The sequence below is a fragment of the Gigantopelta aegis genome, chromosome 6 (assembly GCF_016097555.1).
Source record: "Gigantopelta aegis isolate Gae_Host chromosome 6, Gae_host_genome, whole genome shotgun sequence".
NCBI lineage: Eukaryota > Metazoa > Mollusca > Gastropoda > Neomphalida > Peltospiridae > Gigantopelta > Gigantopelta aegis.
In genome coordinates this window covers 295,758-319,515 of record NC_054704.1, presented here as the reverse complement: position 1 = coordinate 319,515, position 23,758 = coordinate 295,758, and the positions used below count along the sequence as shown (strand labels likewise).

Sequence of the window (23,758 nt, the reverse complement as noted above, 5' to 3'; positions counted from 1 at the left end):
TGCCGAGGGTATACGAAATAATTCGGATGAATTACGAAGTATGCCGGAAACTAATTGCAATATAAAATTTTATATAAAATTTGTTTCAAGACGAAAAAATAAACTGTGATGGTATAGCCATAAAATCTGTTTATACTAGTATACAATTCAAAGTGTATTACTGCACTTTTCCCCCTGTTTTTTCAATGTTGAAATAGACCAACAAGTTCGCCTATTGCATTTGTATGTTCCTGAATAACGCTATAAAAGGCGAAGTGTAATTGGTCGATATTTAAATTGTTATTTATAGATGAAATGTCACCTGGACATGGGAGTCCACACAATGCTGTTAGATCTACTGGCTAGTCCTAGTAGAGCTAATTTTAATTAGATTGTAGGTAATGTTGTCTCTTGTAGCTGTTGACAAAGATATTCAGTAATGTTGTCTCTTGTAGCTGTTGATATAGAGATCAGGTAATGTTGTCTATTGTAGCTGTTGACAGATATTCAGTAATGTTGTCTATTGTAGCTGTTGATATAGATATTTGGTAATGTTGTCTCTTGTAGCTGTTGGTATAGAGAGTAGGTAATGTTGTCTCTTGTAGCTGTTGACATATATATTCAGTAATGTTGTCTCTTGTAGCTGTTGATATAGAAATCAGGTAATGTTGTCTATTGTAGCTGTTGATATAGAAATCAGGTAATGTTGTCTATTGTAGCTGTTGATATAGAAATTAGGTAATGTTGTCTTGTGTAGCTGTTGACATAGAGATTAGGTAATGTTGTCTATTGTAGCTGTTGACATAGATATTCAGTAATGTTGTCTATTGTAGCTGTTGATATAGAGATTAGATAATGTTGTCTCTTGTAGCTGTTGACGTAGATATTCAGTAATCTTGTCTCTTGTAGCTGTTGATATAGAGATCAGGTAATGTTGTCTATTGTAGCTGTTGATATAGAAATCAGGTAATGTTGTCTATTGTAGCTGTTGATATAGAGATTAAGTAATGTTGTCTATTGTAGCTGTTGACATAGAGATTAGGTAATGTTGTCTATTGTAGCTGTTGACATAGATATTCAGTAATGTTGTCTCTTGTAGCTGTTGGTATAGAGATTAGGTAATGTTGTCTATTGTAGCTGTTGATATAGAGATCAGGTAATGTTGTCTATTGTAGCTGTTGGTATAGAGATTAGGTAATGTTGTCTATTGTAGCTGTTGATATAGAAATCAGGTAATGTTGTCTATTGTAGCTGTTGATATAGAGATTAAGTAATGTTGTCTATTGTAGCTGTTGGTATAGAGATCAGGTAATGTTGTCTATTGTAGCTGTTGACATAGAGATTAGGTAATGTTGTCTATTGTAGCTGTTGACATAGATATTCAGTAATGTTGTCTCTTGTAGCTGTTGGTATAGAGATTAGGTAATGATTGGTTTTGTAGGTAATTTTCTCTTGTAGTTGTTGATGTAGATATTTGGTAATGTTGTCTCTTGTAACTGTTAATACAGATATTTGGTAATGTTGTGTCTTGCAGCTGTTGATACAGATATTTGGTAATGTTGTGTCTTGCAGCGACCGGTACCGTAAATTCAGCGTGCGGTTTGTGTTCCTGCCGCATGCGGTGTACAAGGAGAATGTGTGTCTGCGACCAAGGCAGGTCCTCCACCAGATGGAGGAGTCGGTCGTTGCGCAGCTCATCGATCACATCAAACTCAAGATGAAGGCCATCCAGCAGGCCAAGTAAGAAGCTCACTTATAAACACACTAGTAGGTCAAAGGTCAGGACATGACATTTACTTGTGTGCAAATTGTAGACTTGCAGGGCTCGACCTTAGCGTTAGCCCGGGCTGTTTTGCCAGTGGTAGGATTTTTGTTTAACATAGCGGACCAAAACAAATAATTTGATGTAATCCAGCGGCCAGATATACTTCTCATAATTCTAGGACAAACATATCAGCATACACTGTTCTCATAATTCTAGGACAAACACATCAGCATATACTGTTCTCATAATTCCAGGACAAACGCATCAGCATATATTTGCCAGTGGTAGGATTTTTTTTTAACATAACGGACCAAAACAAATAATTTGATGTAATCCAGCGGTTAGATATACCTGGTTCGTACGGGTCATGGAATTTTCATTTGGTTCATGGGTTAACTATTCGTAGTCATTTATGACAATCAACAACATGGCCCGTTGTTTTTACGCCTACTTATAACAAACGCTTTGTATGATCAAGACTATTTGCTGCAGCTGAAGTCTAAACTAAAAGATAATTCAATCGCGGTTTATTTTCTTCTAGGCTACCTATGTAAATTGTCAAATTATTGTTTACAAAATTAATATCTATCACTATGTTTAATAAATTTATAAATTAACGGATATTTTCAATGTTAAAAATATTAATCTTTCTTACAAATTAATTTTAATAAAATCTCTCTTGTTGTTTGCTATCACTTTGTGCGATAACTTCGCTAAAAATGACATCTGACCTTGTCACGTGATAACACAAACACATGGCGATCCCCTATCTGGGATAATTGGCTTTCAGCATTTACAAATTTATTGTCATCAATAAAAACCGCTATTGTTTTGGAATAAAGGCAAGTTTTGTTAAGATTCTTCAAAATTACACCTGTTGAACATAGTTGCAGCAATTTTAAGTATTAAAATATGCAATATCGATGCTATACAAGGACGGAGGGGGATGGGTGGTCATGAATGACCGTTGAACTCACTAGAATAGGGACTTAAGACAATAGGTACAACCGTAACACAAAACTAGGATTCACACACAGACTACACGCTCACTGCATTGACTAATGATAACAATGCACCCGCCCTCATTTAATGGCCCAGCACGTACTCTAATAAGGAACCGGACAAAAGAATACCGGTTCCGAGTACACAATTGCAATGCACCCGGGGGAAGCTGAACAAAAAATATCGGCCTCCCCCACCCAAACCCCCAATACTTGCTGCTGGTAATAACTTGGTACTTGGTGATGCCTCGACCAGAAGTGGTCAGGCCCTTTATAAGGGCCCTATGGGTAACCTAGGGAGACACCACAGCATCGTAAAGGTCTAAATTTAACGAGCTACTCTCGATTCACTGATATCAAAACCTATATTAGCTCGGCCATTTACCTTTCGACTGACCGTTCAAAATTGCGCCAAATTCCCTCAATCAAAATTGCGCACCCTTTTCTCTTTGGCATTGAACTGCTCCATTCAAATTCCATAGCACCACCACCACCACCACCCGCCTGCTACCGATTTGATCGGGCTGCTGGTGCTCCCTTGCACCTGCCAGTGCAGGCGGTCCCTCCTCTCCCCTCCCCCCACCTTTCCTGTCATGGACGGGCGTGCGCTACTACAGCTTGTTCTGAATGTGCACGTAAAACCCTATGACATGACATGACATCTGAAGATGGTACAATTAGCAGACAGCTGAGTTCTACTCGTGATAACCGTATGAAGTGTTTCAATAATATTTTGTAAGCCTTCATTACGAGATTAGGCCTAAAACAATAAATAACAATAATAATAAATACTATTGTGTATTTTTGGAATCGTACCAAACAAGTCGGTTGTTTTGTTTTGTCCATTTGCTCATGATTTACAAAAACCCACCCTAAAATGTTTAAATAAAAATAAATTATTTTTCTTTTTTCTTTTCTTTTAAAGAACTTTGTGGGGCTACCAATTTTTACTAAGGGCTACTAGATTTTATAACTTGGTAGCCTGGTGGACTACCACTGAAAAAACTTAAGGTCAAGGCCTGGACTTGTGTATATTGTTCCTATAATTAACCCAGGATCAGGGAAGTAGTATTTGGAGTAAACGATCTGAACATTATTAGTCCTCTACCAGTCCAACAGAAGGGGACTATAGGTTTTAGGTCCATCTGTCCGTCCATCTGTTAGTGTGGGTTAGTTGCCAAGTTGTAGGTTTCCTGTGTGAATTTGTTATATATGTATATCCCATGTTGTGTCAGTTTAGTACTGTGTTTAATGTTACAGACATCTCAACACGGGAGCCGTGCGCAGTAAGGCGCCAACCGAGCAGGAGACAACTGGAGGAGCTGATGGAGGCGATGACGAAGAACTTTCTGATGCAGAACCAGAGGAGGGATCATCGTCGGCAGTGCGCGACCAGCGACGTCAGCAGGAATCACAGGAGTATGATGGGGAGGAGCAGGAGAAAGAGATGGTTGAAGATAACGGTTTGTGATCTTGTAAACACTTAGTGTAGTTTGTGATCCCGTAAACACTCACTTTAGGTTATGATCTTGTAAACAACTTTAGTTTGTGATCTCGTAAACACTCACTTCAGTTAGTGATCTTGTAAAAACTCACTTTAATTTGTAATTTCTAAACACTTGCTTTAGTTTTTGATCTTGTAAACATTCACTTTAGTTTGTGATCTTGTAATATTTTACTTTAGTTTGTGATCTTGTAAACACTTACTTTAGTTTGTCGTCTCATAAATACATCTTTTAGTTTATGACCGTAAACTATCTGTATTTCCGATATTGTAAAGTCATGTTATTTTGTTGTGTGATGTTTGATATTGCAGATGACAATGACTTGATGGTAGGAGAAGATACAAATGAAGCGCAGTTTGAGGAGGAATTCCAAGATGAATTGCTGATAGATGAAAGAACGAAGAAGGCGAAAATGGCATCAGATAACAGAATTCAGGTAAACTGTATTTCTGTTTGTCATTCATTCACTTGATTCATTCTCAGATGATTTTGTATTCTGTAGAAGTGGAACTTTTAAGGGCTTGATGTTTACCAATTCTTATAATAGGTTTTTGAGGATGAAATGGTATTAAGTATCAATAAATGTCAATAAGGCTTTCTTTCAGGTTACAATTAGGTGTCCAGTATTCTCAGTCAGTGGGTCTTAGTGACCACAGTTAGTACTGAAAACCGAACAACATTCAGAATTCAGAATTTCCTATGTTATAAGTGTTTGGATAAGTCCAAATGTTATCATGTGATTTAAAAAGCCGTCATACATAACTTCATGAACATCCGGGTTGCACTACTTTCAGCAGTAAATCATTCCAGCCTTTCGTACAGTGAGTAAAGATGTTCTATGGTTCATACTTTCACAAACATCAAAGATTATGTTAAATATTTTGTGTATAAAAATGCCAGATTAGTTGTTGCAATCAGTTATCAGTTTCTCAAATTGACCAGACTTTCCACCATTGTTGTCAAAATAAAATATTTACTGAAAAATTAAATTCTTAACTCAAAATTCCTAGAAAACTGACCATAGAGGTAATAGCACAGCTTCCTCTTGTTCTGGTGGTGGTTTTTCCCATAGATGGCTGGGATTTAACTCAGTCGGTTGAGTACTCGCTTGAGGTGCTTGCATCGCAGGATCGAAGCACCTTGGTAGATCCATTCAATTGATTGGGTTTTTTTCATTCCAACCAGTGCACCACAACTGGTGAAAGGCTATGATATGTGCTTTCCTGTCTGTGAAAGTTCATATAAAAGATCCCATACTGCATTAGGAAAAATGTAGCGGCTTTCCTCTGATGCCTATGAGTCCGAATTACCAAATGTTTGACATCCAATAGCTGATGATTAATAAATAAATGTGCTCTAGTGGTGTCATTAAACAAAACAAACTTTAACTTTTCCCCATAGTTTATGTGTGGAATACTCTGTTAGTGCTAACTATACACTGAACACATCAGCCAGTTTGAGCTATGCTTTCAATGTGCACATAATACACATAATATATTTTATCTATGCTTTCAGTGTGCACATAATACACGCAATATACTTTTTGTATGCTTTCAATGTGCACATAATACACGTAAGATACTTTTTGTATGCTTTCAATGTGCACATAATACACGTAAGATACTTTTTGTATGCTTTCAATGTGCACATAATACACGTAAGATACTTTTTGTATGCTTTCAATGTGCACATAATACACGCAATATACTTTTTGTATGCTTTCAATGTGCACATAATATATTTTATCTATGCTTTCAATGTGCACATAATACACGCAATATACTTTTTGTATGCTTTCAATGTGCACATAATACACGCAAGATACTTTTTGTATGCTTTCAATGTGCACATACTACATGCAAGATACTTTTTGTATGCTTTCAATGTGCACATATTACACGCAAGATACTTTTTGTATGCTTTCAATGTGCACATAATACACGCAAGATACTTTTTGTATGCTTTCAATGTGCACATAATACACGCAAGATACTTTTTGTATGCTTTCAATGTGCACATACTACACGCAAGATACTTTTTGTATGCTTTCAATGTGCACATACTACATGCAAGATACTTTTTGTATGCTTTCAATGTGCACATATTACACGCAAGATACTTTTTGTATGCTTTCAATGTGCACATAATACACGCAATATACTTTTTGTATGCTTTCAATGTGCACATAATACACGCAAGATACTTTTTGTATGCTTTCAATGTGCACATACTACACGCAAGATACTTTTTGTATGCTTTCAATGTGTACATAATACACGTAAGATACTTTACTTTAGTTTCCTCGTATTATTCTTGTAAGGGGCGAGGCGTCAGTGGGCCCATTGGGCTATTTCCCGTCACAGCCAGTGCATCACGACTGATATATCAAAGGCCGTGGTATGTGCTATCCTGTCTATGGGATAGTGAATATAAAATATCCCTTACTACTAATCGAAAAGAGTAGCCTATGAAGTGGCGACAGCGGGTTTCCTCCCTCAATATCTGTATGGTCCTTAACCATATGTCCGATGCCATATAACTGTAAATAAAAATGTTTGAGTGTGTCATTAAATAAACCAATTCCTTCCTTCTTTATTCTCAAGGTTCAAACACATGATTGTGAACACACACATCAGCTGTCTGATATAGCCGGTTACTGATGAGTGCTTAGTGAGATGCAATTTGGTGTAATGGCCATATATGATAAAGAGATACCATTTAGCTTACAATGAGTTGTTTTCAAATGTATCTTATGAGCGAAAGCGAGTTGTAAAGTAATTGGTATCTGACAGACCAAATATTCCTTTGTCCCACTCTCGGATGGAACCAGTACCATGATTTGAACCCTGCACCTGTCAAACATGACACAGATGGCTCAACCATTGTGATACCAATGAGGCTAGTATTCTGAAACAAATGTCTAACATGGTATGCACATGTGTGGAATAAATATGTGATGACACTCCAGAAAATAGGTATTAAATATGCAAATTTCTTACCCACCCCTTGGTGAGAGCATCATTTGTTATTTTTGATAACATATGCTAATAATTCATATATTTTTGGTAACAGTTTAACCTTTAGACAAAAACCACGTTGAGTGGGTACAAGTTTATAATTTTTACTCACATATATTCACTTAAATGTTTTATAAATACATGAAATAAAGTTCATATATGAATCGGTAAGTATTATTTTCGTGTCTTTTTTTTTGTAATTTTTATTATTTTAGATCGGCTAATGGTGATTAAAATTAGGCCAAAAATCGAAAAAGTTGCATTTACTTACGGGCATTTGTGGCCAGCTGTCCAGTATTTATGTCCATTATTCCCGATAACAGTGGTTTTCTGACCAGAATGGGTTTTTTAAACCCGAACTAAGATTCATATTGCAATATTTGGTAATTTTCGTTGTTGGGAAAACGATCAAATTTATTATCAAATTAGCTGTCACAATCAGCTATCGATCCCTGAAAATGACCGCGACGTGCCGCCATTCTTGTCAAGCGAAAATACTTGCCGAAAACCACTTTTTGAACCCACACTATGTATGTATATATGATTTTATAAAATTTTATATGTTTGTATTTCGAGGATATGTTATAAATAGAATACTACATTTATGTCTGTTATATACGATTTATCTTTCAACTCATGGTTTGAAAACACATCCATCTTTCTTTCACTCGTTAGATACGATTTATCTTTCAACTCATGGTTTAAAAACACATCCAACTCTCTTTCGCTCATTAGATACGATTTATCTTTCAACTCATGGTTTGAAAACACATCCAACTCTCTTTCGCTCATTAGATACATTTTAAAACAACTCATTGTAAGATAAATGGTATTTATTTATCATACTTGTATATCTTGCATATATTGGAGCAAATAGATTGGCACACAATAACGCATGTATTCTGTTATGTTAACATTTACTTAAATTATATTATAAGCAAATATAAAGTTATGCAGTAAGAAAAGATGCATTATTTGTCATAACCTGTTGTTATTTAGATGTGTGTTTTATGTTTCAGAACGTGAAGCAGATATCTCAGTCTATCTGTGACTACAAGTATGACACAAAAAACTCCATGTGGTGTCAACTTACTTTGCAGGTAATGTGTATTAGTAGAGCTGCAACGATTCATCACATATTCATTGTGTGAAAAAAACTAACATATTCTTCTTTTTAATTTATTATTATTATTATTTATTTATTAATATATATATATTTAGAAAGATCACAGTGTGCAAGAGCTCTGTGTGTAGACAGTAGCATTTCAAGTAGTTTAGTATCCACCACCCAACGTGTCTCGGAGAAGATTAGCTACTCACTGTGGCCAAATTATGCCATGCATGAGATGGTATCGTTAACGAAAACTGGTACATCCTCTGTATAAGTTGACTAATTATTAACAGTGCATGTGAAATCAACTGACATCCAACAGTATACATTGCAAATATTAAGGTTAAAACCTTCTGTCTTTGCTGTGTCTTTAATAACGTCAATGTGGTTTTTGTCTACACTTTGACTAATTATTTGTGAAAAATGTAACTTTTTTTCAAAAAATGTCACCACTTTCTTTTTAAAAAAAAGCATGCAATTTGTCACATTTAAAATCTTGTAATAATACTGATGAAAGAGTCATTATTGTATTATTATCTGTGTATTATCTGTGTATAATGACATCCAAATTTTTTGTGCAAAACCAATTGCAATACCTAGTGAAATGGACTAAATGCAACCTTTAAAAATTGAGCACTAATTATTCTTATAAAACAAGAAAAAAACAAAAAACAAACATATATAATTTTGGCAGTCCTGGATTAAGCAGCTGCTAGGCTTGTATCAAACCGGTAGCATATCATTCATACCTGCCCCCCAAACTACCATAGTCTTACATAGTGGCAGACATAACGGTCACACCCATACTACCTTCAGGCTTACACGTGACAAAATAACAGCCTCTAATTGTAGTGAGTAGGCCCAATAACAATGAGTCTTTGTGAAAAAATAAAACGTAGATTGATGGGGCTACATATCTAGAATTATGAGAACGTGTATGCTGATGTGTTTGTCCTAGAATTATGAGAACAACGGTGTATGCTGATGTGTTTGTCCTAGAATTATATGCTGATGTGTTTGTCCTAGAATTATGAGAAGTATATGCTGATGTGTTTGTCCTAGAATTATGAGAACAGTGTATGCTGATGTGTTTGTCCTAGAATTATGAGAACAGTGTATGCTGATGTGTTTGTCCTAGAATTATGACAACAGTGTATGATGTATTTGTCATAGAATTATGAGAACAGTGTATGCTGATGTGTTTGTCCTAGAATTATGACAACAGTGTATGATGTATTTGTCCTAGAATTATGAGAACAGTGTATGCTGATGTGTTTGTCCTAGAATTATGACAACAGTGTATGCTGATGTGTTTGTCCTAGAATTATGAGAACAGTGTATGCTGATGTGTTTGTCCTAGAAGTATGAGAACAGTGTATATGCTGATGCGTTTGTCCTAGAATTATGATTACAACCGTGTATGCTGATGTGTTTGTCCTAGAATTATGAGAACAGTGTATGCTGATGCATTTGTCCTAGAATTATGAGAACAACAGTGTATGCTGATGTGTTTGTCCTAGAATTATGAGAACAGTGTATGCTGATGCGTTTGTCCTAGAATTATGAGAACAACAGTATATGCTGATGCGTTTGTCCTAGAATTATGAGAACAGTGTATGCTGATGTGTTTGTCCTAGAATTATGAGAACAGTGTATGATGTGTTTGTCCTAGAATTATGAGAACAGTGTATGCTGATGTGTTTGTCCTAGAATTATGAGAACAACAGTATATGCTGATGTGTTTGTCCTAGAATTATGAGAACAACAGTGTATTCTGATGTTTTTGTCCTAGAATTATGAGAACAGTAGTATATGCTGATGCGTTTGTCCTAGAATTATGAGAACAGTGTATGCTGATGTGTTTGTCCTATAATTATGAGAACAGTGTATGCTGATGTGTTTGTGAGATGTTTTCGCAAGGTTGTACTGTTGTGAGGTTTGTGAGATGTTTTTGTGAGGTTGTACTGATGTGAGGTTTGCGAGATGTTTTCACGAGGTTGTACTGATGTGAGGTTTGTGAGATGTTTTCACGAGGTTGTACTGATGTGAGGTTTGTGATATGTTTTTGCAAGGTACTGATTTGAGGTTTGTGAGATGTTTTCGTGAGGTTGTACTGATGTGAGACATGAATGGTTGATGTTTCAGTATGGACTCACTGACAGTAAGATTGACATCACGTCGCTCATCGAAGAGTTTGCGAAGAAAGCCGTGATCCACCAGGTCCGGGGAATCACACGCGCCTTTTTGGTGGAGGAGAAACGAAACATGCAATGTGTCTGGCATCTCAAGACAGAAGGTGTAAATATACAAGTAAGACTGAGTTCAGATCTTTCACTTTTTGTTGTTCATTCAGATGTCTTTCAAGATGTCTTTCAAGATGTGTTTCCATGCCAGAGACCAGACCCGGGAGAGACATGCCTGAAACCTTAGTGGTATAGGGGCATGTACAAATAGTTGAAGCTCAAGCTCAACACAGAAGGTGTAAATATTCAAGTAACATTGAAAATGATTGAACAAAATGTTGCCAAGAAATGTATATATTTAATTTGTTCCAAGAACATAGCCCCTCTCATAATCAGCATTTTGGTCTAATACTGAATTCAGACTACAAACCAGAAAGAATCAGGAAACATAACTCTATCTGTTTAAAATGGCTGCTAATTGTCTTGAAATGTGAGGTTAACTGCTCTTCACAAACGGCGTTCATTGGTAATATTTCACCTGTTGTTGAAGCCTTTGTTTGTTTTCAGATGTACAAATATGCAGATATACTCGATGTTAACCAGCTCTTCACAAACGGCGTTCATTGGTAATATTTCACCTGTTGTTGAAGCCTTTGTTTGTTTTCAGGAGATGTACAAATATGCAGATATACTCGATGTTAACCAGCTCTACACAAACGATGTTCATGCGTTTGCTAGGATATATGGAATAGAGGCTGCAGCTAAAGTTCTCATCAAGGTATTTCGTAGTCTCTGTTCTAGAATCATTTTCACATAATCCTTCGAACAGGGTACAAGTTTTATCACTTTCTCATGACTTAAAAAGTTTGCATATGTAGGGCTCGAAACTCAGCAAAAAATATGGTGGCCCAAAAAATAATGGATTGCAGGGGGGAGGGTGTCTAATTTTATAGAGTTAGGTAATATTTGGATGGCTTAACAGATATAGAGAATACTTGTCATGTGGAAACCAAAACAGGTGTTCTTCATTTATTGTGATTCATACAGTTGTTGAGTGTGTGACTACATCAGCAGCTGGTGTAAAACTGTGTGAGTTATTTCTACTTGCAGGAGATCAAGAACGTGTTTGGTGCGTATGGAATCCAGGTGGACTACAGACACCTTTCACTGCTCGCAGACTACATGACATTTGAAGGAAGCTACAAACCACTCAATCGGAATGCCATTGAGTCAAATGCGTCACCATTCCAGAAAATGACATTTGAAACCACAATGAATTTTCTTGCAAAAGCGTGTCTGCATGACGGGGTTGATTTTCTGAAGTCGCCTTCATCAAGAATAGTGACAGGGCGGGTGGTAGCCTGTGGGACGGGCTGTTTTGAGATACTGCAGCCCCTCGTGTAGTTGTGAACTAGACTGTGTGACTGTCAGTTGTAACTGTTTTGAGATACTGCAGCCCCTCGTGTAGTTGTGAACTAGACTGTGTCACTGTCAGTTGTAACTGTTTTGAGATACTGCAGCCCCTCGTGTAGTTGTGAACTAGACTGTGTCACTGTCAGTTGTAACTGTTTTGAGATACTGCAGCCCCTCGTGTAGTTGTGAACTAGACTGTGTCACTGTCAGTTGTAACTGTTTTGAGATACTGCAGCCCCTCGTGTAGTTGTGAACTAGACTGTCACTGTCAGTTGTAAACTGTTTTGAGATACTGCAGCCCTGGTAACTGCAATGGATTCCAGCATATTTAGATGTGATAAGGATAAAGAAATTGATCATTCTATGAAGTAGACCCGTTGATATGTATTAATTTTTCACTGGCCTTGGTAGTGTAGTGATCAGTCTAGGAGGTGTAAAGCTGCGCTATAAGCTGGGCTTGAATACCACGACAAGCCAGAGTGAGGGTCTGCTCTCTTCGTGGAGGTGTAAAACCACCTGATTCACTCCAATATCTGTGCCAGTGACAGTATTCTTAACTTGATTACTGCATGAGTTTGAAACTAAATTGACAGATACAAGTCTCCACCCTGGATCCAATTACTGGCAATGTCAGAAGTTGGACCCGTGACAGGCGTGCGTGAACCATATTTGGCTGTATGATTGTTGAACAGAGACTACCCTGACCCAGAGGGAGTCGCACTGATTAGCACCCGCGTCCTTGTTGGTGGTAAATACATGAAATATTCCAACGGTCAAAACTGTATTGATGAACAACACAAAGAATATGTATAATTTACTTTATTTTGACATACATAACAATAAATAAAAGACTGACAGTAGATCGTAACAATGTTTACAAACTGTTGTACCAATCACACATCACCAGGCTTCAGTTGACAAGAAAAGAAATAAAATTCTAGGAGTATCACTGGTACTCCATTATTAACTATTTTTATTATTATTCAGTGCCAACTTGTTACATTGACAACACAGTAACACACCGACTGATTCTACAGAAACACACCATACATAAAATGAACAACTATTCAATAACTCCAGTAAGGTTTATAACTAGGAATATGTAGACCCTTTTTTCCCCATGCTCGTATGAAAAAAAAAAAAGGTTCCAGAAATGTTATTAATCAAAAGTAATTGAATTTAATATTCCTTTTGGTTCTTTTAAATGTGTCCGTGTCGATCCCTGTCGGTGAGCCCATTGGGCTATTTCTCGTTCCAGCCAGTGCACCGCGACTGGTGTATCAAAGGTTGTGGTATGTACTACCCTGTCTGTGGGATGGTGCATATAAAAGATCCCTTTCTACTAATCGGAAAGAGTAGCCCATGAAGTGGCGACAGTGGGTTTTCTCTCTCAATATCTGTGTGGTCCTTAACCATATGCCTGATGCCATATATCCGTAAATAAAATGTTTTGAGTGCGTTGTTAAATAAAACATGTCTTCTTTCTTTCTTTTAAATGTATTATATAAAGAACGAATTTGGATGCAAGGTAAAACAGCCATGGAACATCAGACTATACACGTGGCCATAATGTGTCGAGTAGTCGTGCATTGTGTTCTCTTGAGAAGCGACCTTTAGAACTATACACGTGCGGCCATAATGTGTCGAGTAGTCGTGCATTGTGTTCTCTTGCGAAGCAACCTCTAGAACTATACACGTGCGGCCATAATGTGTCGTGCATTGTGTTCTCTTGATAAGCAACCTCTAGAACTATACACGTGCGGCCATGTGTCGAGTAGTCATGCATTGTGTTCTCTTGATAAGAAACATCTAGAACTATACACGTGCGGCCATAATGTGTCGAGTAGTCATGCATTGTGTCCTCATGAGAAGCAACCTCTATATAGAATACTATACGAGTTTTAGCTAGATATCATTTTTACGAAACGAGTGAACTTCCCAAACGTATCTGACCGAACGAAAGTGAGGTCAAATACGTTTGGGAAGTTCACGACGAATTTCGTAAAAATGATATCTAGCGAAAACGAGTGTGGTATTTTATTTATTACCCTCCTTTAAATCACAAATAATAATCATAAACGCAAATTATGAAAAATAAATAAATAAATTTTGTAGATTATTTCAAGACCGGATGTTGATTTGCATAACTAGCGGTGCACGACTACGTACCGCCGCATTGAGAAATCGTTCGTTGTACTTCCGCTACTTCTCAGTGACGTTTTCAGGGGAGTGGTGTAGACGTACTTCCCCATAAATTTCCATCGGGTTTCATTTTTTTATTTAAAGAAAGCTGTAAGGTACATGCATCAATATATGTTTATTTTCATATTGGGTGAAAAATGGGTAAAACTAATGCATAATTCCATATTTTAACAAAACGCCCCCAAGAAACAAATGTTCCCGTTACCCCACTGGTTATGCTAATAATGATGAATTCACAAATCACAACTGACAATAACAATTTGTTGACCAAAAATCCAACCAATAAGAGAATAGCAAGTGTTTTTGCAGTTAAAAAAGTGTAGCTTGCAAAAGCAGCCGAGTTCACGGGAAAACTAAAGTTATAACTTTAAGGTCGACGACAGTCACTTTTCGCGCCCTTGTTTTGGCTTTCTTTGTACACAATAAATATAGCATATCTTACCGTAATTTCACTTGAAATCCATATTTCGTAAAAGGTACAATTTTTCAATCACAGAATTTTCTTCAAACACATTCAGGTGCTTCAGTAATGTTCGATTTTTTTTTTTTTTAATTTGCATTGGATTTTTTCCAGCATTCTTAAAACGGAAACGTCATGTACCCAGTTTGTGGTTATTGTAAGGAGGTGCAAAGTGACGTCATTCAAATTCAAAATTAGCTATATTATTACAATGCATCGCCACATTAAAATAAAAACTGGTCTACTAACCTTGACCCCTGTTAAATTTCTACAAGCAAACAACGCTGTTTACAGGTCGGTATATTTTACTTTTTCATAATTCTACAAAAAAATATTAAGTTTAAGTTTAAAAAAATAAAAAACTACCTTTTGTCAAATATATCATATGAAAAAAATAACGTTGGATATGTTTCATTTATTGTGTACGAAGCCAAAACAAGGGTCCAAAAAGTGAATGTCGTAGACCTTAATAATGATGAATTCACAAATCACAACTGACAATAATAATTTATAGACCAAAAATCCACATAATAAATAAACTGAATATGTTCTATTGTTCTATTCATTCTTTTATTTTTATTTTTTATTTAAAAATATTTCTCGCGCAGTCCAGTTTACATCAACTTTTAATGAATGACATTTGTAGTAAAAGTTGTGGATGTTACTGACCTTGACATTAATTATGAATGAAAAAAAAATAGTCCCGTTATGCTAATACGGTCGCTGTCCAACCAATCGAAATTGACTCTGTTCCCTGTTGACAAATCAAAATACAGTTTGTAATACGGCCTCAGATTACAGTTATCTTCCCATTTGGTTGTCCAAAAATCCGGAAGTTTGACCGCGCAAGTAGTCTGCTGTTTGACTGTGATTATTTCATGGCAGACGGCTATGAAGTGGCAACTGTTTGACTGAAGTGACAGGGGATAGCATGTAGTTTGTAAACATGTGTAACTTGTTGACATTGAAGACTTGTTTGTGGTAATTCCGGCCCATGCAAAAGTAGTGCTTTTTGTGTAAAATGGGTGTACTCCGGCCTGGTTTAGAGGGTGTGTCTGTTTAAACCAATATGCTGGGAGAAAGAGCTGGACAACAGGGGTTGTCCTTTTCAGGGTATGTGTCCCCCATGCAGGCAAAGGTACATACAAAACTTCACGGGCCTGCTGATATTAATAAAAATGTTATAGCCACTAAGGCTATATAGAAACATATAGCGAAATTAATTGTGGTCTGAGGCCATACGCACCTGGTGGTGCGTATGAAATTTGTACGACACCGCTATATCTTCACCAGGAAGGTAATAAAGAACTATACACGTGCGGCCATGTGTCGAGTAGTCGTGCATTGTGTTCTCTTGAGAAGCGACCTCTAGAACTATACACGTGCGGCCATGTGTCAAGTAGTCGTGCATTGTGTTCTCTTGAGAAGCGACCTCTAGAACTATACACGTGCGGCCATAATGTGTCGAGTAGTCGTACATTGTGTTCTCTTGAGAAGAAACCTCTAGAACTATACACGTGCGGCCATGTGTCGAGTAGTCGTGCATTGTGTTCTCTTGAGAAGCGACCTCTAGAACTATACACGTGCGGCCATAATGTGTCGAGTAGTCGTGCATTGTGTTCTCTTGAGAAGCGACCTCTAGAACTATACACGTGCGGCCATGTGTCGAGTAGTCGTACATTGTGTTCTCGACCTCTAGAACTATACACGTGCGGCCATGTGTCGAGTAGTCGTGCATTGTGTTCTCTTGAGAAGCGACCTCTAGAACTATACACGTGCGGCCATAATGTGTCGAGTAGTCGTGCATTGTGTTCTCTTGAGAAGCGACCTCTAGAACTATACACGTGCGGCCATAATGTGTCGAGTAGTCGTGCATTGTGTTCTCTTGAGAAGCGACCTCTAGAACTATACACGTGCGGCCATGTGTCGAGTAGTCGTACATTGTGTTCTCTTGAGAAGCGACCTCTAGAACAATACACGTGCGGCCATGTGTCGAGTAGTCGTGTATTGTGTTCTCTTGAGAAGCGACCTCTAGAACTATACACGTGCGGCCATGTGTCGAGTAGTCGTGCATTGTGTTCTCTTGAGAAGCGACCTCTAGAACTATACATGTGCGTCCATAATGTGTCGAGTAGTCGTGCATTGTGTTCTCTTGATAAGAAACCTCTAGAACTATACACGTGCAGCCATAATGTGTCGAGTAGTCGTGCATTGTGTTCTCTTGAGAAGCAACCTCTAGAACTCGCTAATGAACTGGTACAGCAAGAAAATACAGAATAATCCATTTCTAATAAAAAATAAAAAAACATTAGTAGAGATTTTGGGACACAGTGTCGAATAAATATAACACTGAAACACAGAAAGATAAGTAAAACATTTTTTACCGGGTGTTTATTATGGACAGTAAGAAAAAACCGGCACATAACGTAGATTGAGCAATGAAGAAAGATAAAATAAATTAGTATGTCAGTTGCAATACATTGCTTCAACATTTGTATAATTACAGTTAAGTTACAGAACAGATAAACTTTGGATTTCACTTGTGAAGTAATGGAGACATAAATTACGATGTATTGCAGACAATAATAACAATAACAATGGGTAGTTCATTCGAATTGTGAAGGCAATTCAGAAAACAATAACAGATGAGCCTCTGTATTTAAGATGTAATAAAGGAAATGCCAGTATATATGTTGGGTAAATGTCTTCAAATTAAAAGAAACAAAATGTGTATCATTACGAACCAACATGTATGAAATTGTCGTACTTTTCCTGAATGTACGTAAAACCACAGTGTGCAAGATGTTTGCCTGTATCAGATTTTACTGAAACAATTACTAGAAGTCATTTGTGTAAAAAAATGTTTAACATATATGACACTAGCAAAGACTTAGCCAAAAGTCTACTAGTTCCTGATTAATTCAGTGGAGTATATGTTGCAAATTATTTTACTAGAGTTTTACCGAATTCCGGCTGTGGTATACACAGTTACTACTATAAGTAGCTGACCATGCCGACGCCACTTTGTAAAACACCTATGAAGACAGTCTAGCTACTGTTTGAACTAAAACACGGATCGACAGAGGTGTGCGACGATTTCATCAACCTCCGATCTTCCTCCATTGAGATCATTTATCATCAACCTCTGATCTTCCTCCATTGAGATCATTTATCATCAATCTCCGTTGAGATCATTTATCATCAACCTCCGATCTTCATCATTTATCATCAACCTCCGATCTTCATTTATCATCAAATGTAAACGTATACTGAACAACAAAAGACAAACACATTTTTTGTTTTGATGATAAAATAATTAATTTGGTAAACTGTCAAAATGGGCCTTAAATGAAGTATACTTCACCAGGAATTCCAATGGTGTAGTACACTTCACTAGGATTTCTAATGGTGTAGTACACTTCACCAGGATTTCTAATGGTGTAGTACACTTCACCGGGAATTCTAATGGTGTAGTACACTTCACCAGGAATTCTAATGGTGTAGTACACTTCAACAGGATTTCTAATGGTGTAGTACACTTCACCGGGAATTCTAATGGTGTAGTACACTTCACCGGGATTTCTAATGGTGTAGTACACTTCACCAGGATTTCTAATGGTGTAGTACAGTTAACCAGGAAATCTAATGGTGTAGTACAGTTCACCAGGATTTCTAATGGTGTAGTACAGTTCACCAGGATTTCTAATGGTGTAGTACACTTCACCAGGAATTGTAATGGTGTAGTACAGTTCACCAAGATTTCTAATGGTGTAGTACACTTCACCAGGAATTGTAATGGTGTAGTATACTTCACCAGGATTTCTAATGGTGCAGAAAGGTGAGATTCTCTTTCGTTTGTCAGTATACTTCACCGGGAATTATAATGGTGCAAAAAGGTGAGATGCTGTAAATGGAATTGAAAATACGTGTACTGGTAGGCTATATTTACAGCCATGTGTAAACAGAGGACTAAACCAGCTCTCTAGATCCGTCATTAATAACACGTTTTCAATAAAAATGAAAGCACTATGTGACACCTCACAAGAATAAATAATTAACTTTCTGTTACATTCATTACAACGTAACGTAATCCCATTGGTCCAGACGTAGCAACGGGAGTTTTATATGGGCAAGTTGTCTTAATGAGCGTTGTTGTTTATGGATAAAAAATAATTCAAAATAAAGTATGACGTTTTAGTGTTATTATTAGCATGTATGATTCAAATTTAATTATAAGTATTGTCTGTTATTTCTTTTACGTTCATCTGGGTATGAACGAAAACAAATCATCCGCAAACTTATGTGAGAACGGCTTCGCCGATTCACACAGTTTACCGATGATTTTTTTTTTTTTCGTATCCCGATGAAGGTAAAAGAAATAATAGACAATCCTTAATTACAATGTGAAGTAGTAATTGACAAGAATTACTGATAATTCTAATGATACCAAGCGACTAATAATTACAATGTGAAACGAGCGTTATGCGAGTACCGCTATAGGTTGCATGGTACCAAAGAAGAGAGTTCCGTGTCAGAGTTCGAGGTGTACCGTCAAATATTTACGGAGTAAAAACAGCCGTGGGTATCATTGGTAGTGATATGTGACATTAATTATTTGTGCAAATACTATTATCCATTGACAACAAATAAATACACTTGTATTTGTTATGCAGTATATACCAGAGGTTGAAACTAATGTGGGGTACCCCCATATAAATGGAACTGCAAATTTCAGCAAAATTGACGGTTACTAATAAAAATATTAATTAAATATCTTAAATGGTATGTGACCCCCACCACACACACACACCATTTTCGTGCAGGTAGATTAGATGTGAGGTGCCACACCTTTTATTGCTGTACTTCCTGGGTGTGTTGATATGCTTCTTATATCAGTTTTATTAGTAAACGTTAACATTATCGGCAATAGACATTGATTTGGTCTATTACAACCTAAAGCAATACATGTTCCCTACTGGGCCCACCAATTGTTCGTCTATTCTAAATTCAAGGGCCATACCGGTGAGATGTGAGTGAATCGCCATGAGAGTTAAACGTGGTCTGTAACAGTACATTATAAAGCCATATACAAAATGTAATTTCAACATCTTCTGAAAACATATTTTCATATCTCCTAACTTCAAGGGCCATAACTCCGTAAAAAATGGTAAACTGCGATGAAAGTCAAACGTGATCTGTAACAGTACATGATAAAGCTATACACAAAATTTCAGCTCAATCAATTTCAGCTAAAAACTTATGTCCGGAAAAATATATGTGAGACAGACGGACGGACGGACAGAAGGACGAAGATGAAACCTATAGTCCCCTCCGGTTAGACCGGTAGAGGACTAATAATAATTCACGTCTTAGAATTACTGATAACAGTAGCTATAGAACCAACTAAGCAATACTTACAGTGTGACGTAATAACTCACAATAATTACCAGATCCAATGAAACCAACCAACCTATAATTACAATGTGACGTAATAACTCACAATAATTACCAGATCCAATGAAACCAACCAACCTATAATTACAATGTGAAGTAATAAGTCACAAGAATTACTGATAACAGTTGCTATGGACCCAACCAAGCAATAATTACAGTGTGACAATAATTACCAGTTACAATGGTACCAACCAAACTATAATTACAATGTGACAATAATTACCAGTTACAATGGTACCAACCAAACTATAATTACAGTGTGACAATAATTACCAGTTACAATGGTACCAACCAAGCAATAATTACAATGTGAAGTAATAACGGTAATACACATTAATGTGACGAATGACTGATGATGGAATGTCAACAGAATCGCAAAAAAAAAAAACATATGACTAACACTGTTGGTATACATGTGAAGACCATCGTCACTAACGCTGTTGGTATACACGTAAAGACCATCGTCACTAACGCTGTTGGTATACACGTAAATACCATCGTCACTAACACTGTTGGTATACACGTAAAGACCATCGTCACTGTTGGTATACACGTGAAGACCATCGTCACTAACGCTGTTGTATACACGTGAAGACCATCGTCACTAACGCTGTTGTATACACGTGAAGACCATCGTCACTAACGCTGTTGGTATACACGTGAAGACCATCGTCACTAACGATGTTGGTATACACGTAAATACCATCGTCACTAACACTGTTGGTATACACGTAAATACCATCGTCACTAACACTGTTGGTATACACGTAAAGACCATCGTCACTGTTGGTATACACGTGAAGACCATCGTCACTAACGCTGTTGGTATACACGTGAAGACCATCGTCACTAACGATGTTGGTATACACGTAAATACCATCGTCACTAACACTGTTGGTAAACACGTAAAGACCATCATCACTGTTGGTATACACGTGAAGACCATCGTCACTAACGCTGTTGGTATACACGTGAAGACCATCGTCACTAACGCTGTTGGTATACACGTGAAGACCATCGCCACTAACGCTGTTGGTATACACGTGAAGACCATCGCCACTAACGCTGTTGGTATACACGCGAAGACCATCGTCACTAACGCTGTTGGTATACACGCGAAGACCATCGTCACTAACGCTGTTGGTATACACGTAAAGACCATCGTCACTAACGCTGTTGGTATACACGTGAAGACCATCATCACTGTTGGTATACATGTGAAGACCTCACTAACGCTGTTGGTATACATGTGAAGACCTCACTAACGCTGTTGGTATATATGTGAAAACCAAGACCATCATCACTAACGCTGTTGGTATACACGTGAAGACCATCATCACTGTTGGTATACATGTGAAGACCATCGTCACTAACGCTGTTTGTATACATGTGAAGACCATCGTCACTAACGCTGTTGGTATACACGTAAAGACCATCGTCACTAACGCTGTTGGTATACACGTGAAGACTATCGTCACTAACGCTGTTGGTATACACGTGAAGACCATCGTCACTGTTGGTATACATGTGAAGACCATCGTCACTAACGCTGTTGGTATACATGTGAAGACCATCGTCACTGTTGGTATACATGTGAAGACCATCGTCACTAACGCTGTTGGTATACATGTGAAGACCATCGTCACTGTTGGTATACATGTGAAGACCATCGTCACTAACGCTGTTGGTATACATGTGAAGACCATCGTCACTGTTGGTATACATGTGAAGACCATCATCACTAACGCTGTTGGTATACATGTGAAGACCATCGTCACTGTTGGTATACATGTGAAGACCATCGTCACTAACGCTGTTGGTATACATGTGAAGACCATCGTCACTAACGCTGTTGGTATACATGTGAAGACCATCGTCACTAACACTGTTGGTATACATGTGAAGACCATCGTCACTAACGCTGTTGGTATACATGTGAAGACCATCGTCACTGTTGGTATACATGTGAAGACCATCGTCACTAACGCTGTTGGTATACATGTGAAGACCATCGTCACTGTTGGTATACATGTGAAGACCATCGTCACTGTTGGTATACATGTGAAGACCATCATCACTAACGCTGTTGGTATACACGTGAAGACTATCGTCACTAACGCTGTTGGTATACACGTGAAGACCATCGTCACTAACGCTGTTGGTATACATGTGAAGACCATCGTCACTGTTGGTATACATGTGAAGACCATCGTCACTAACGCTGTTGGTATACATGTGAAGACCATCGTCACTGTTGGTATACATGTGAAGACCATCGTCACTAACGCTGTTGGTATACATGTGAAGACCATCGTCACTAACGCTGTTGGTATACATGTGAAGACCATCGTCACTAACACTGTTGGTATACATGTGAAGACCATCGTCACTAACGCTGTTGGTATACATGTGAAGACCATCGCCACTGTTGGTATACATGTGAAGACCATCGTCACTAACGCTGTTGGTATACATGTGAAGACCATCGTCACTGTTGGTATACATGTGAAGACCATCGTCACTAACGCTGTTGGTATACATGTGAAGACCATCGTCACTGTTGGTATACATGTGAAGACCATCATCACTAACGCTGTTGGTATACATGTGAAGACCATCGTCACTGTTGGTATACATGTGAAGACCATCGTCACTAACGCTGTTGGTATACATGTGAAGACCATCGTCACTAACGCTGTTGGTATACATGTGAAGACCATCGCCACTAACACTGTTGGTATACACGTGAAGACCATCGTCACTAACGCTGTTGGTATACACGTGAAGACCATCGTCACTAACGCTGTTGGTATACACGCGAAGACCATCGTCACTAACGCTGTTGGTATACACGTGAAGACCATCGTCACTAACGCTGTTGGTATACATGTGAAGACCATCGTCACTAACGCTGTTGGTATACATGTGAAGACCATCGTCACTAACGCTGTTGGTATACATGTGAAGACCATCGTCACTGTTGGTATACATGTGAAGACCATCGTCACTAACGCTGTTGGTATACACGCGAAGACCATCGTCACTAACGCTGTTGGTATACACGTGAAGACCATCGTCACTAACGCTGTTGGTATACACGTGAAGACCATCGTCACTAACGCTGTTGGTATACATGTCAAGACCATCGCCACTAACACTGTTGGTATACACGTGAAGACCATCGTCACTAACGCTGTTGGTATACACGTGAAGACCATCGTCACTAACGCTGTTGGTATACACGCGAAGACCATCGTCACTAACGCTGTTGGTATACACGTGAAGACCATCGTCACTAACGCTGTTGGTATACATGTGAAGACCATCGTCACTAACGCTGTTGGTATACACGTGAAGACCATCGTCACTAACGCTGTTGGTATACATGTGAAGACCATCGCCACTAACACTGTTGGTATACACGTGAAGACCATCGTCACTAACGCTGTTGGTATACATGTGAAGACCATCGTCACTGTTGGTATACATGTGAAGACCATCGTCACTAACGCTGTTGGTATACACGCGAAGACCATCGTCACTAACGCTGTTGGTATACACGTGAAGACCATCGTCACTAACGCTGTTGGTATACATGTGAAGACCATCGTCACTAACGCTGTTGGTATACATGTCAAGACCACCGTCACTAACGCTGTTGGTATACA

General features: G+C 38.0%; 2 protein-coding genes across 2 annotated transcripts in view; one reads left to right on the top strand and one right to left on the bottom strand.

Annotated features, from left to right (window-relative positions):
* Window positions 1-12,941, top strand: part of LOC121376369 — a 114,939-nt gene extending 101,998 nt beyond the window's left edge. Inside the window, exons 38-44 of the mRNA XM_041504216.1 lie at window positions 1,552-1,719; window positions 4,006-4,208; window positions 4,562-4,686; window positions 8,287-8,367; window positions 10,524-10,688; window positions 11,229-11,339; window positions 11,672-12,941. Coding sequence (XP_041360150.1) covers window positions 1,552-1,719; window positions 4,006-4,208; window positions 4,562-4,686; window positions 8,287-8,367; window positions 10,524-10,688; window positions 11,229-11,339; window positions 11,672-11,965 — 1,147 coding nt within the window. The 3' untranslated portion in view covers window positions 11,966-12,941. The remainder of the gene's footprint in view (window positions 1-1,551; window positions 1,720-4,005; window positions 4,209-4,561; window positions 4,687-8,286; window positions 8,368-10,523; window positions 10,689-11,228; window positions 11,340-11,671) is intronic.
* Window positions 12,942-20,659: 7,718 nt separating this feature from the next.
* LOC121376366 (protein PFC0760c-like) lies at window positions 20,660-23,723 on the bottom strand. The gene is made up of 2 exons (XM_041504213.1): window positions 21,325-23,723; window positions 20,660-21,293 (listed from the first exon to the last, which is right to left on the bottom strand). The coding sequence occupies exons 1-2, from the start codon at window positions 23,721-23,723 to the stop codon at window positions 20,660-20,662; spliced, it is 3,033 nt and encodes a 1,010-aa protein (XP_041360147.1).
* Window positions 23,724-23,758: the final 35 nt, after the last annotated feature.